General features: G+C 44.6%; 1 protein-coding gene across 3 annotated transcripts in view; it reads left to right on the plus strand.

Annotated features, from left to right (window-relative positions):
- CDKL1 (cyclin dependent kinase like 1) overlaps positions 1-16212 on the plus strand; it is a 53492-nt gene that overhangs the window by 17953 nt on the left and 19327 nt on the right. For all 3 annotated transcript variants that reach the window (XM_008139072.3, XM_008139073.3, XM_054716081.1), the window contains exons 2-3: positions 4472-4593; positions 14424-14496. In XM_008139072.3, coding sequence (XP_008137294.2) covers positions 4472-4593; positions 14424-14496 — 195 coding nt within the window. The remainder of the gene's footprint in view (positions 1-4471; positions 4594-14423; positions 14497-16212) is intronic.

Below are 16212 nucleotides of genomic sequence, written 5' to 3' on the forward strand. Positions count from 1 at the left end.
TTTGACCCCCTGCATGTTAGAATCAACCCGCCAGCATCCCATATCCCAGCACCCAGCAGCCCCGGGTAGAAAGCCAAGGCACAGCGTACAGCTGAGGTGAGGGCTGCCGGCTACATCTGGGCACAGCTGGAAGCTGCAGCAGTGGCTAAATTAAAGGATGCCCTGAAGGATGGGAAGCAGCATGCAAGAGGCAGCAAATGCTGACCTCCTTGCTGTTCTGCAAACATTCCAGGCAGGATCCCACAGAAGAGCCTTTGGGCTGGCAGTTCTTTCTGCCGGGAGCGTTTTTCTGGAAATAGTCATGACCTTCACCTTCTCTAGATTTTTTTTCCATTTGTTACCTTTTCAGCGAGTTCTTCTCTGCTCACCATGTTTTAAATTGCAACCCCCTATCATAGTATGTTCCCTACCTACTATATTTCTTTCCATAAGACTCACCACCACCCAGCATGCTCAAACACAGGGGTGGGATCAAGTAAGTTTGCAGTTGTTCCTATGGAAAATATTGCAATAATTAATAATTAATAATACAAGAACAAACTCTGTTTCACGTACTAACAACTGTAAACATACTTTTACCCACCCCTGTATGAGCTCCTGACAGCAGAGGTTTTTGTCATCTTTGTTAATAATTGTAATTCCAGAGCTTAATTAATGTCTGGCACAGAGTAGGGCTCAGTATATGTTTTAAGTAACAACGTGCATCAAATGAATATATGAAAATAAGAATAATTTTGATCTTAATAATGTATTTCCTATATTCATCTATTTTTATAAAATTACTCAGTAGTTTGTCTTCTTCACTCAACATACATCATTGTCATAAGATCAATAGAGAGGCCTCTGTTAATCTCATTATTTTTAATAACTGCACAATATTTAATACTTCATAGTTTAAATGTATCACAATTTATTTAGCCATCCTCTTCTATCAAAGGAGGTTTGTATTATTTCCAACTTTTTACCTATACTTACAATACTGCAGTAAGTATCCTTGTACATATCCTTGTATGCAGTGGTGCTTTTATTTATGTAAGGTATGTTCTCAGAAGTGGTGTGATGGGTAAAAGTGTGTGTGTGTGTGTGAGTGTGTGTGTGTATGTGTGTTCAGTAGACTTTATTTTAGAACAGTTTTAGATTTACAGAAATTTGAGATGATCCTATAGAGAGTTGCCATCTACCTTCTACCTAGTTTCATATATTATTAACATCTTACATTAGTACAGTACATTTGTTATCATTAATGAAATAACACTGATACACTATTATTAACTAAAGTCCATACTTTATTCCGATTTCCTTCGTTTTAATCTAATGTCCTTTTTCTGTTCTAGGATCCCATTTGGGATACCAAATGGCATTTACTCACCACGTGTCCCTGGGCTTCTCTTGGCTGAGACAGTTTCAGATTTTCTGTGGTTTTGATAGCCATAACAGTTTTGAGGAGTACTGGTCAGGTGTGCCGTGCCAGCACAGCCAAGGGTTCAGTGAGCCTGAGGAGGGGCAGTGAAGGATTAAAGAAAAGACAGACAAAGAGAATACAGCTGGGGCTTGGTGGATCTCCCGTGCCTGGATGAGGACACAGACAGATCCCGCCGGCAAGCTGAGCCTTTATTTTATGTTCAGAGATAAACAAGGTAGTGGTCAACATAGTTACAATGTTCTTGTGAGTCTCACTTGTTTTGGCAGCACTTGCTGCATCTCCCACAGCCCATTAGCTACCTAGGAAGGATCTAGGGAGGAATATAAGGTCAAGCTTAATTATGCTAGGAGAGCTCTGCCTCTAAGCTGGGACTTGTTTGTGGCTCTGCCACAGGTCAACCCAAGGCTTAACCCTATAGCTGCTCCCTATAGTCAGGAGTTTTGTAGAAAGTGCCCCTGTTGGAATTTGTTTGTTTTTTTCTTCACGGTTAGACTGGGGTCCCAGATTTTGGGAGGAAAACCTCGTCACCTGGCTGAGATTGTGTTAAATATTGTCAGGTTTCTCCAAGGAAATTGCTCTTGCTGTCTCTCCATCTTGTACTCTTTGGAAGGAAGTCACTATGTGCAGCCCACACATGAGGAGTGGGGGGTTCGGCTCGCCTCCATGGAGGCAGAGTATCTACAGGAATTATTTGGAATTCTTCTACATAGATGTATTTATTCTCTCCTATTTATTCAGTCAGTCAGTCAATCATTCATTCATATCAGTTATGGACTCATGGATATTTGTGTCCCTTTGACATACCCCCATCAATGTAGGATTTGTTTTTGTTTTATCCTTTCCTTCCTTTCTGGCTTTATCTTGTACATTTCCTCCTTATCTAGAATCATCCATGTTCTCCCAGGAGCCCTGGTTCCCTTAGTTGGAGAAGGGTATTAGCAACCAAGATTTGAGCTCTAGGTGCCCATGTTGTCACTGGGGCATGGTTGCTTCTAGGCTCTTTGATCTGACAGAGCAAGGTCATATATGTGTGAATACCAACCCCTGTATACAGACATATCTACAGTTTTTTCTATAAGTAATCATCTGTACCTACATTAAGCTAACCATGAGTTCATACCAATGTCTCCAGCTCTAATCCAACATTTAAAATAGAGAGAGAAACTAAAAGGGAGACCAAAGTAAAATTGCAGCAGCAAAGGCAGAAACTTTAACACAAGAAACTACACCTGCGTCTGAGTGGCCCAGGCTTCTAGGTACAGCATAGCTGAAGGATGGCGGTGACTGCCCTGGTAAGAACCACTGATTACTCCAGATTGGACCAGCCCAGCTCAGAATGCTGAGGAATGAGACTGGGCCTGAGGCTTTGGCTTTACATACTCATAATAACGAAGGGATTCTAATTAAATGAGCCCTGAACTAAATCTTTATAGGATATATGGTAATCCAGTCTTGTCTATTAAGATGACTTGTATGTATAATACACATGTTGAGTAAGCCTGTGAACATCCATCCATCTTGTTGCTTGGTTCTTCTCATCTGATTCCTCTCTATGTCCCTAAGAAGCCCATTCAGTATTGAAGTAGAAACATCCTCACCCTCTTGAATGACCTTGTGAATGTTGAGCTGTGATTGAAACCTCTGGGCTACTGATTGCAAACTGGTTTCAAGACCAGAGTCAACAGAGAGAGAGGAGTCAACAGAGAGGGAGAAGTAATGTGGTTTGAGATGCTACACCCATAGGATCTGGCTCCTGGTCTCACCACTGTGCTGACACTGCTTCCAGGGAGGTCGTGTGACCCCTGCCTGGGGAAACCCACCAGGCACTCAGGCCTCTACCCACTTGACCTTTCAGCAACATCCATCACCACAGTCTGTTTGTCCTTCCATATTATGCCCGTGGCATCATGGCATCATGCTCTGTTGTCTTCTTTCTTATCTTGGGGGGCCTTCTTCCCTCTCTCTTCCTTCTCATCCGCCCTTCAGGTGCGCAGGGATTCCTTGGGCCTCTTCCTTCCTCACTTGCTTTTCTGGGCAATCGCATGTGTCCATGGATTCACTTACACGCATGATGACTCCCGGCTTTTCTCTTCAGTTCTAACTCCAGCCAACCTGACGGTTCCACTTTGGTATCTCAGAGTTCCCAACATGCCAAAAATAGTAATATCTTCTCCAGAGAAACCATTCCCTCTCCCACTGCTGACCCCACCATATGATACAAACCTTTGGTCATTCTTGATGACTTCCTCTTCCCCCTCCCTCGCCTCTTGTCCATCACCACATCTGACTATTCCAATAACAAAGAATATCTCTGAGCAGTGCCTTTCTCGCCATCTGTCTGGCCTCTGCCCTGGTCCATGTTCTAGATACACACCTTCAGGCACATCAGATTGAAGTCTTCCTCGTCTTCCTGTCTCAAAATCTTTCATCAGCTTAGGAAGCGTGATTGATTTATTCATCCACAAACAACTGCCGAGGCCCTGTGCTGGGGGTTCAACAACATCATTTTGCGTAAACAAGAGAACGCAGACCCTGATATCATGGTCCTTACATTCTGTGGAATGTATCTATGATATCTGTTGACAGCAGAGGACATTAAACAACCAACTGAGGAATCCTTACTCTGTAATGACTTAGTAAATACAACAGGTTCTGAAGGACACATGCTTCAGGGGAGCTACCAGCCATGCAGGGGCATTGAGCCCTGGGGACCAGGGGAGACCTCCTTAGGGAGGGGCATTTCCTCTGAGCCTTAAAGGATGAGTTTGTATTAACTAAACCATCTCTCCCCTTTCACTCTCCTTTCTTTCCCAGCCTTCTCATATCTCTCTTTGCCTTCATCAACCACCTGGGTTATAATCGCTTTTCACATACAAGCTACTAACAAACAGCTCATGAAGAGAAGTAAGATAATACTGTTTACAGGTTACTTCAACCAAGACAAAAAAACTTCCTGAAGGGACAAGCAGCTCTCTTTGTATTGGGTCTGAACTAGAGAACGCTGTCTTTCACACCTCACATTCAGCGCCTCGTCCTTCATGTTTTCAGCAACTCAAGCATCCCAACCTTGTGAACCTGATCGAAGTCTTCCGGAGGAAGCGGAGGCTGCACCTGGTGTTTGAGTACTGCGACCACACGGTTCTGCACGAGTTGGACAGATACCAAAGAGGGTGAGCGATCCATCCCGTACACACAAAACGCAGTGAAACACTTCAGGATTTGTGAGGGGAAATTAGCTGTGACCCTTTTTCAGGTTAGGCACGAACAGCCAGTGTCTGGACAGCATACCCTGCTGCTGGGGTCCACAGAGGAGGAGTTACAAAAAAAGAGATCCTATCATTTTCATGAAGAAAGCAACAGCAGCATTATTAGATTGAACTTGATTTCTCTGGTACATTATCTCGGCATATAAGCTATCCGAGTCTCTAAGAAAGAAAAGGGAGGGTATTAGTTATTCTGTGCCTGACTAGGGAAGTCTGAGGACTTGGAGATTGGAAGGAAGATTCCAAAGATTAGGCTATTAGGAAGTTTACGGCTAAAACAAATGTGTTGCCCTAGCCGGTTTGGCTCAGTGGATAGAGCATCGACGTGGGGACTGAAGGGTCCCGGGTTTGATTCCGGCCAAGGGCACATTAGCTTGGTCGCAGGCTCCTCCCCGGCCTGGGCCCTGGTCGGGGCTCATGCAGGAGGCAACCAATCAATGTGTTTCTCTCACATTGATATTTCTCTCTGTCTTTCCCTCTCTTCCACTCTCTCTAAAATCAGTGGGAAAATATCCTCAGGTGAGGAAATAAATAAACAAACCAATGTGTTGCTGCATCCAAAGCAATCCGGGTGTCCGTGCTGCTGTCTCGGTCAGGACTTCTTTGGTTGCAAGGGACAAGAACCCAGCTGAAGCAAGTGTGGGTGGAAAAGGAATGTGCTGGTCGCTGTACCTCGGAAGGATTGGGGATGACTTTACAGGCTTTGCTGACCTTGTCACATCTCTCTAGCATATGCAACTCTTCTGTGTGCATGAGAAGGCTTAGTGAGCAGGCAGATACTTCCTTTGAAAAAAAGGGGGGCTCCCTTTCAAGGGTTGAGGGTAGCCCTTACCTGGGTGAACAGAAGAGAGGCTGGCTTTTGGCTCCCACCCACTCCTCAGCGAGATGCCTTAAGGTAGAGTGCCATAGGTGGTGGCTGTTCTCTCGGCTCTTCTTCGTGTTGGTTTCATTCTGCTTTGTACACAAGTCTCCCTTATGAGGTGAATTTTGGAAGATGTGTGTGTGTGGGGGGAGGGGGGGGCATAGAAAGAGTTAGGAAGGGAAGAATGTGATAGAAAGCATGACCACAGGCTTTTATCAACCTATGTAGCCATTCTAGAAGAAAGGATGTTCTAGAAGAAGGTAGTATCTGCATATGAAGTCCAGTGGAAGACTCTGATGGGTTCATCTCAGTTGATGCAATCACTGTGGCCAAAAGGAGAGGGTAGAATGGTTAGCAGGCCCTGAGAGATGTGATTCAAAGCAGGTCAGTCAAGGAAGACTTCGTGGAGGAGGTGGCCTTTGGATTGAACGGTGAGGAGATTTAAGAGAAGTTAAGCAGGAAAGAATATTCCATCTCTCCTTTTGCCTTGCTCCTGGGAGCCCAACTTTCCCTGGGGACAATATACAGAGTGCATTGTAGATCAGAGTGGTGGCATGCCACCCCATCCGGTCACATTCACACTCAGCAGCTGGAGGCTGGGGCTCTCTTAACAGTGCTTTCAAGCCTTGGCCAAGAGCTTGCTCTGCTATGTAGTGGTGGTTATATATTATCTACCCTGACCTCCAGGCAAATGGGATTAAAGTGGCTTATAGTCTGTTAGTGACCATGGCATAGGCTTTTCATGTTAATTTACACAACCAGAGAGCGCCAAGAAAACAGACACATCCCTTCAGAAAGTCATTGATGCAGAGAAATGCATTCAAGGGAGAAAGCCTTTTTAGTATGTTGATATTTACTCTTTGGACAACTTGGAAGTGACACTTCAATGAAACTTATTAGTATAAGTTACTCGTGGCTATGTGGTTGGTACAAGGGAGGTGTTGCAGAGAGTTTGATTAATTATGTTAGGTTGAGTCACTTGGAAACACTGATTTGTGGGTGGTTGAAAGCAATAGGGAGTCAGTTCTTTTTTGGCATATAGTTTGAGAAGAAAACAAGGACAGGCCAAGGATCGATTAGAGTTTTGAAAGCAGATTTTTTTTTTTTTCTTAACTCCACTGGCTAAAATATGTTATATATATTATAGGAAATACAAAAATGTTTTACTATGGAAGTGGGTTATTTGTAAGTACATTCCAGTAAAAGTGGGTCTTTATCATCTGTATGACCTTTGGCAAGTTGCCTTCAGGTGTCCCCACCTGGAACAATGAGAGCTCAGTGCCAGGTAGAGTTTAAGGGAACGTCCAGCTCTATAATGCTATCAATTGATGATCTCATGTCCTAGAAGTCAGAAGACTTTGGTTCTCCTTTGGATTCATATTTGATCTGTTACATAATATCAACAAGGGGTAATGTGCTAATGCTGGTGTTTGCCCTGCCTGGAGCCAGGTGGGGGCCTCCTTAGGTTTGCCCTCTTACTGCAAGAATGTCCTGTGATCACTATCGTCACTCCGCTGGTTCACCCCATTCCCACCTGTTTCCCACTCCATAGAATCTTTTGCATTCTAGGCTTCAGGATGTGCTGTTTTCTCAGCAGGGGTTGCCCGACCTTCTCTCCTTTGCCTAGCAAATTCCTGCTTGTCCTTCAGATACAGCTCAAATATGGCCTCCTTTGTGATATCTATCTTTAAAAAATATTTTTAATTTATTTATTGATTTTTGAGAGAGAGGAAGGGAGGGAGGGGGAGAGAAAGAAAGAGAGAGAAGAGAAAGGAGGGCGCTTATTGGAGGCAACCAATCAATGTGTCTCTCTCACATCAATGTTTCTCTCTCTCTCTCTCTATCTCTCTTTCTCCCTTCCACTCTCTCTAAATGTCAATGAGAAAAAATATCCTCTGGTAAGGATTAACAAAACAACAACCAAAAAACACCCCCCCCAAAAAAGAAAGAAAAGCCTTAAAGACACAATCTTAGACTAAACGGTTTTACTTCTAATAATTTACCAGAAGAAAATAATTGAGTGTATGTGTTAAGATTGTTAAAGTATTGTTTATAATGAAAAATTGTAAACAACAGAAATGTCCAATGATAGAGAGTTGGTTAAGTAAATTATGGTATGTCTTTACAATGGAATACAGTGGAGCCACTAATAATCATGCTAATAGATAAAATAGACATTGACCAAAAATGTTCATAGTGGTTGCAAAATGAAAAAAAAATGCTATCATAAAAATACACATTTCATTTTGATAGATCTTCTATATAGTTAGAAAAAATAAAATAATATATAAATTTTAGTAGTGATTATCTCTTGAGTTATGATTGATAAAGGTATTTTTCATTTTATTTGTGTTTTTGAAAATATTTTCTCCATGTTCCATTTACTACTATGGCAATGTTTTCTTATTTAAAATAATTCTTGCCAAATCAGGCTCAAAGACTTATTTCTACTTTGAATCTGAAGTGGACATGAACTCAGCTCCTTATTAACAGGTTTGTAACTTCTACTCCTTTGGAAAGCTTTTGGAGATGATCCAGATTCATGCTGATACTAACAAGCCAATTTATGCCCCAAGATAGGTATCTGCTACACTGACACAAATATGTTTCAGAGCTGTGGTTCAGTTGTTCATATTTACCCTCTTACAAGCATCTTACCATTGCTTATCTACTGTAGGTCTTAATATGCTTTATACTTATTATTATATAAACTATTGGTCTCTCATAACTCAAAGTTTCATAAATGACTAGTTTAGGTGTTCTCTATTTTTCTGCCCCACTATAAGTGCAGTCAGATGCAGTACTTCACTGATTCTTTCCATTACCACCAGTTCCTCCTCTGACTCCAGTACAATTTGTTCAAAGAACGTGTGGTGGGTAAAGATTGTCAGTACAAATTTTCAGTTTCTGACAATGGAATTCCAAAACTTTGTAGAACCATAGAAATCTCTCTCTCTTTTTAAATTAAAAGTGACATATTGTTTGTTATAAAAATGCTTCAAGCACCACAATAATGTATAAAAGAAATATCGTCAGTTTGAAAAATTGTTATTTTGTTGTTTTTTGTTAATCCTCACCCGAGGATATTTTTTTCCATTGATTTTTAGAGAGAGGGAAAGAGAGGGAGGAAGGATAAGAGAGGGAGAGAGAAATATCAATGTGAGAGAGACACATTGACTGATTGCCTCCCACATGTGCCCTAACTAAGACTGGGGATTGAATCTGCAACCCAGGTACATGCCCTTGATTGGGAATAGAACCCTTGACCCTTCGATGGGAATGGCTGATGCTCTAACCACTTAGCAACACCAGCCAGGGCCGAAAAATTATTTTTAATTGTCTTATATATATTATTATATATTAAATAGATTATACTCTACATACTATTCTGGATTTTTGAAGTATATTTTGGAGCTGTCCCCCTATTTATACATATTTACTTCTATATTTTTTAAGTAGCTAGCTATATAGAATTTCATTGTACAAACATACCATGATTTCTTTATTCAATTCCTCACTGATAAATATTTAGATTGTTTCTAGTTTTCTGCAGTGACCAACCACTTGCATAAATAGTTCTATAGGATAAATTCCTAAGAACATATTATTTCTACAGGAGCTTGGCCAGCCCTTTCTTCCCTAGCTTTGCTGTAGTCCTGTGTAGAAATGAAGCTTTGATTGTTTGGCGTCTTGTAATGTCACAAATGGGAGAAGAGCAGTCGTGGGAACAGCTGTTACGTTGAGAATGCTGGAAGAGGTCCATGTTCTTTTGTCATCATCTCTGTCATCTCGTGATAGAAGAAAACCACTTACACCACTGTCCCCTCTGTTTCCCTTTTCTATTCTCCCAAAAAAGTTACATTAAAATTTTATTAATTCAGTATCCACTGTTTCCATTATTGTGCTTATGTAAATATTACTTATTTAGCTGAGAATTTTACCATACGAGGGTTTCCTTTCATACTTTTTCTGCAAATTAATATTCGCCTTGCTTTTTAAATTTGCTTAATATTCTTTAACCCTATTGCTAACTTTTCTCGCTCTTTCTAATGGCCTCTCAACATACTTTTCCACAAGATAATCACATCAGATGATTCATTCATTCTTTTTTTTTTTTTTTTTTTTGGTGACATCCTGCCTTTAGAACTTCGTTCTCCCTCTGCCTGGCTTGTGCGAGATGCCTGTTACCCAGTTGTCCTCCTGGGACTTCCCTTTGCTCTCATCCTTGGAATCCCACTGCCTTTCCCTACAGTTTTATTTACTACTTCCTGCGTCTCCTGCCTTCCTCTTTCTGGGTTTCCCTACTTATTTTGGCCAAGCACATCGATCGCCAAGCCTTGAAAAAGATAACACAGTCACACAGAAATCTAGACTTCAGACATTTCCATATCCCATCCCCTGATCCTCATCTCCCCTTGGGGTAAAACAGTTGGGATCCCCTTAGGTCCCTGGGGGTGAAACAAAATTCCCAAGCAGGCAGGAAGCATGTGGTGAGGTCACACGGGTGCACTCCTCCTCCACCTTGTCCTGCTGGTGGGAGGTGGGTCCCTTTCCCCCCTCCCGGGAAGGGCACCTCTGCTGAGCTGAGTGACAGCCCAGTGGGCTCAGAGGAAGTCGTAGCTCTCGGTGAGGCAACTGACTGAAGACCCCAGGGAAGACCACGGGCTGCCCAGGGACTGAAGACACACCTTGCTGAGCCCCTCCCACCTTGGCTGGGGGCAGGAAATAAAGCGAGTGTCCTTGCTCAATTTTCTCCTACCCTGCCTAGACCCGAATTTCTAGGTCTGGGGAGCTGGCATCCTCAGGAGAACAAATCCCATGAGACCTGCCCAGCCGGCTGCGAGTCCAAGAGGCCCAGGTTTACGAGGAAGAGGAATTGGGGACATAGTTTGTTCAAAGTCCCACTGCCTAATCTCGTGGGGAAGGAGAACCAGGCCAGGGGAAAAGCTCAAACGCCACTTCCCTCACAGGCTAAGGTTGAGCTTATACGTGATTCCTCTAAAGGGACAGCTTGTCTTTGAGCTGGAATCCGGCCGGGGGGTGGGGAGAGGGGGCTCCTAGAGACAGTAGAGAATGAGGGAGAACTGGGCTCCTTCCCTGCCTCACTCTGCCCCAGACCTCAGCCATGAGCACCATTTCCCACCAGTTGGGAAACACACACTATGAAGTGGAGTGAATTCCTTCACCCTGCCAGCATAAGCTACAGCTTTAAGAATGTCTGCTTTAGGCTGAAGGGTCTGGCCAGACACCCAGATGCTTCCAAAGCTTTTAAGTTTGTTTGTGAAATATTTTCATATTTGTTTAAGATGGTATAAGGCAGAGGGCACGGCGATGACAACCCTCAACATGCCTGGCTCTTGAGTCACGCTGTTCCAATCTGGATGGTTGCTTTAATGCAGTTGTCATCCGTCACTTCCCTTCACCTCCTCCTAGAAGTCCCTGCGGCTGCCCCCTCGTGTGCCAGGTCTCCAGCTTTCTCTGTTTCCTGTCATCTTCTTTGCTAGTTTACGCCTTTTTGGTGGAGAGCATCCTCCAGGGGGCTTCCCGATAAGTTAAAAGAGAGATTAACTAAAGAACTTATAAGTATATATGCATAGTCCATGGATGCAGCAACAGACAGGTGAAGGCCTGTGGGGGGAGGTAATGGGTGGAGGGGGGCAAAAGGGAGAAAATGGGGGACATCTGTAATACTCTCAACAGTAAAACAAATTTTAAAAAAGAGAGAGACTGAGATCTTATCCTTGCATGTTTAAAAAGTATTTTCTCTTCACGCTTGATTTCTGTTTTGTTTGTTTTTGGTGAAAAATAATACTTCAAAAATTTGGAGGCATTTAAACATTTTTAATTTAATTTTTTCTATCACCATTTATTCCTTCTATGCAGTCTTCTACCTCCACCCATCCCTCCACCCCCAAAAATCACTATTGTCCATGTCCATGAGTTCTTTTTCTTTACTCAATCCTGCCATCCCTTCCTACCTCCCATCCCCCTCATCACCACCCTGCCTCCAACCCACACTGCCCCGTCCTCCCCACCCCCGTCTCAAGCTGTCTGCCTGCTCTCTAGCAATGATTCTCTCTATTTTGCTTGGCAGTTTGTACATTAAATTCCACATATGAGTGAAATCATATGGTGCTTGTCTTTCTTTGAATGGCTTACCATGATAGTTCAATTTGGGAGGCATTTTTAAGTGCCTTCTATCTCCTAGTGCTGTGCAGGAGTCTGTTGTCATTCTATTTTCTGCTTCTTTGTGAAGTTCTGTTTCTTTTTTACTTCTTGAAGCTTGTAGAAACTTCTCTTTACTCACTGCATTCTGAATTTTAAAATCATGGGCCTTGCTTTTTGTGTCCATCACTGAGGCACTTGGTGGATTCTTTCTGTCTGAGGAAAAAAATTTTAATTGTTTTGTTCTTGATGTCCTAGCCTTTGTTCTCTCTGTTTTCTCATCCCCGGACCTCCTATTATTTGGAGGTCTGGCTCTCCGGCCCCGTGGGTTACAGCGCCTGTTCCTGTTTCACGGACGCAGCCGCTTTCCTGTTGCCATCTTCTCGGAGGATATCCGTGTTGTTGTTCTAATGTTCCCTTCTCTCTCCATCGTTTCTGTTTCTTTTGAGTGGCTCTTGTTCTGTTTGTTTTGGTCTCTGACTCTCTGATTTGAGACTCTCTTGGGCAAATAGGATCTTGTATGTCTATGGTTTAGAGTAGGGAACTCTCGGAGGCCGGCACCTCCCTGTGGGGTTATCTGGCTGGGCCATTTGCTGGGGAAACCCCAATCTTCAGATCCTCCCTCCTGAGCTCCCACCAAAAAAGTCTTCCAATATTTTGCCTAAAGAGTAAAGTCCGGCTGCCAGCTTTCTCAGGACCTAGTGCAGGAAGAGGCCTGGGGAGTCTCCGCATTCTATACTTCGTATGTCTGCAGTCATTTAATCCCCTGCTTGAAGCCACCGTCTCAGTCTCAAGCGTACCAAATGTGCTTGATCTTATCCTCCCCAGAAAACAAACCGCAGCCTTCTGCTGACTGGGGGAGGAGACCTTCCTATTGGAGTAGACGGGGAAGGGGCCTAAAAGTTTGATGGTTTCCCGAACAGGTTTGTCCACACACCTTCCCTCCCACCTCCACAGAGATCTTAGCTGTGGTTTCCTGAGCCTTCTCGGGATTCTTGGCGTTAACTGGTTGGTCCTGCACGCTCCCTTCCTAAGACCGGTGAGTTTTTCTAGCATCTGTGTGGATATGCCTCTAGGATGAGGAAGAGAATTGGGAGAGAAGCTACTCGAAGCCAGGGGCATAGTTCAGGTGTAGAAATGTCCCAGCCAGTCTTCCTGGACGTGGCCTCCTGCACGCGTCCCACTGTCGAAGCATCCTCCTATCTGCTTGAAAGGATTTCCTCAACATCTGGTCTGTGACAACAGTGACCTTGTAGCCCCTCTCAGAGGCTGGAAGTGACTTTTTTTGGTCACCTTAACAAAGCTACTCGGGAGTTTCCTCCCTGGCTTACTTCTTTTTTTTAAATTATTGTTGACAATGTTACAGATGTCTCCCATTTCCCCCCCTTAACCCACCTCCACCCAAACTCCCCCTCCACCCCCCGCCCCCACCAGGTCTTCACCACCTTATTGTCCGTGTCCATGGGCTATGCATATTAGAATGTAAGTTCTTTGGTTTATCTCTGCTCGTCCCCCCACCCCCACACCTGGCTTACATCTTAGTTCTGGTGGAGGACCTCAACAACATTGTTTTTTTTTTTCTTTTTTTTAATATATTTTATTGATTTTTCACAGAGAGGAAGAGAGAGGGATAGAGAGTTAGAAACATCGATGATAGAGAAACATCAATCAGCTGCCTCCTGCACACCCCCCACTGGGGATGTGCCCGCAACCAAGGCACATGCCCTTGACCGGAATCGAACCCGGGACCCTTCAGTCCGCAGGCCGACACTCTATCCACTGAGCCAAACCGGTTTCGGCAACAACATTGTGTAATGTTTGGTTCGTAAGAACACTAGGCTCCGCTGGTCTCTGAATATAAATGCACACTTTCTGTAGTCTATTTCACTCATTGCCTAATTTAAAAAAAAAAATCCTCCCCCGGAAAGTGCTTTTTTCTAATTTGCCCAAGGGACCTGCTGGAGCTACTGGTTGCCCTGTTATATAAGCTTCAAGTCGGAGAAGTGCTGGAGGCAGTGGCATCAAGTTTAGATGCTGTGAAAGAGGGCAGGCCGAAAGATACGAGGTGGGCGCGGCTAGCTCCCAGGGAGGAGCAGTGTGGGAAAGAATCAGGGGCCCAGGTGCGTTATGGATCCTTGCTAGCTTTTGTGACATGGGGTGCCATGTAAGCCTCTTCCCTGTCGTCAGCAAAGTCTTCGTTACCTTAAAAAACACCCTGCCCAGGGCGCCTGGAGAAGCCACGGGTGCGCACAGAGAAGATGAATTCTGCTGCAAGGCCACGAGCGTGGGGCCACTTGCAAAAATGAGCAACATATTGTACGCCGTATATTAACTCACTTTCCAGCCACAAAAAGCTTCTTATAGAAACGGAGCTCCAGTGACCAGGCAGCTTCCAGTGGTGTCACAGGTATTTGAGGTCAGTGGTCATCAAGACGTGAAGTCCTGTGGGTCCTCCTGGGCCCTGCCTGTAGCCGCAGATGAGAGATGGTGTTGTGGTTCGCCTGCTGTCCCCAGAGCTCAGCAGTGTGCTGGTCACATGTTTGTATGTTGGGCTGTGCAATGACAAGTCAGTGAGTTAGATGACTTTCTGTGTGGCCTAGGAGTTTGCACTATTTAAGCCTTTCTTAGTTTACGTTTTTCTTTTTCTTTCTTGAGCCGAATTCCATGGCTACGCTAAAGAATGTGTGTGCTGCTTCTTTATTTTCACTAGGGTACCAGAGCATCTCGTGAAGAGCATAACGTGGCAGACGTTGCAAGCTGTGAACTTTTGCCATAAACACAATGTAAGTCTCATGATCTCCCTTAAAAAACTCAGAAGGCTGCCCTTCAGCTGAGGCGGAAGCTTTGTTCAACGTTTATGTCATGCTTCTGTGGATATAATTTTTCATCCAAATCTTCTTAATCCAGGTTAGGGTAAGTGGAGGCTAAACATGCCAACCCAGTGATTCCCTTCTGGTTCGGGTCACATAAAAGATGCATTTGTATGACTTCTGCTTGTCAGAAGCTGCTCAGATTTAAGGTAGCATCCCATCCACTTGGAGTCTGTATGGGTCTGCTACCCGCTTAAGGCTCTGAAATTAGGGAGAGGAACCCCACGTGACTCCTGCCCATGCGGTTGCAGGAGGTGGCGTCCCAGGCACAATGCCCTCATGCTGGTGCCTGCTTTGCTGAGATATGAGTGCCAGGTCTGGGACGAGCCAGCCCAGTGGGAGCCTGTGCCACTCCCGGCCACAGCAGGGCCTGGCAGAGGCAGTGGACCCAGGCTGTGACCTCACAGATGCTGGAAGCCTGCTGCCCGTCCAGTGCAGCACTGCCCACGCCCTGCACACGAAGCCAATTCCAGTGTTAGAGCTCCATTTTGGCCACAAGGGCAATCTGACTGCAATAGGTCGACCTACTGGCTGCTGGTGGGCCTGAATAGGTCGACCTACAATTAGCTGGTGGGCCTGAATCCTCATTTTTAAGCTGATCTAAATGACTTTCCCGGATGGAGGAAATAGGACAGCAGTGAGCGCTTTGCCCTCCCGAGTCTCCACTCGCTGAAGCTATAGTCCTGGTCAAAATGCATGTATAGCGGGGAGCATGGGCGCTTTATTTATTTATTTTAAAATACATTTTATTGATTTCAGAGAGGAAGGGAGAGGGAGAAAGAGAAAGAAACATCCATGATGAGAGAGAATCATTGATAGGCTGCCTCCTGCACACCCCTTCCTGGGGATCGAGCCCACAACCTAGGCATGTGCCCTTGACTGGAATCGAACCCAGGACCCTTCAGTCCGCAGGTCAACGCTCTATCCATTGAGCCAAACCAGCTAGGGCAGCATGGACGCTTTATATTGCTGTTTACTGAGAGCGAGGCTTAGCACTTTCCCGAGAGTAGGTTTCAGGATGGGGAGAAAGGGGGGTTGCATACAGGCCCTGGTGGGGAAAATCAGAGACAGTGAGGACCAGTGCATACCACAGTTCCCTGGAGAGCCCCTGACCACACTGTTTGGCCGCATGTGCTGATGGGGGGAGGGTGCAGAAACTTGTCAAGAATTCCCAGAACAGACTAGGAGCACATTCTTGCTTACAAGTCCTGCTGACCATCTGTCACCATGATACCCACGGGCATGCCCATTTATAGTAACATGTGAAGCTAGTGGTAAAGAGTGGAGGGATCTCAGGGCCATTAACTGCTGAGAACCAGATAGATTTTAATAAAATAATTCAGAAATTGTCTCCCCAAATGTTTTCCAGAGTAATGAATACCCTTTGGGGAAACATTGACACTGATCTCTCACCCTGAAGGTCGTTTGGAGAGAGTACTAGGCCAGGCCCAAGAAGAACCTCTGTCCTCTTTCCAGATGCTAGAAAGTCAAGAATACCCCAGGGTTTCAGCCACAGCCGAAGGGGGTCTCTCCTTGCAGAAGGAGCCGACATTCTTCTCCAGAGAGGAACAAGCTTGGAAGAGGGCAAGATTATTTATTGGGAACCCTGAAAAGCATTCTAACCCAATT

The sequence above is a fragment of the Eptesicus fuscus genome, chromosome 5, assembly GCF_027574615.1.
Source record: "Eptesicus fuscus isolate TK198812 chromosome 5, DD_ASM_mEF_20220401, whole genome shotgun sequence".
NCBI classification, from domain to species: Eukaryota; Metazoa; Chordata; class Mammalia; order Chiroptera; family Vespertilionidae; genus Eptesicus; species Eptesicus fuscus.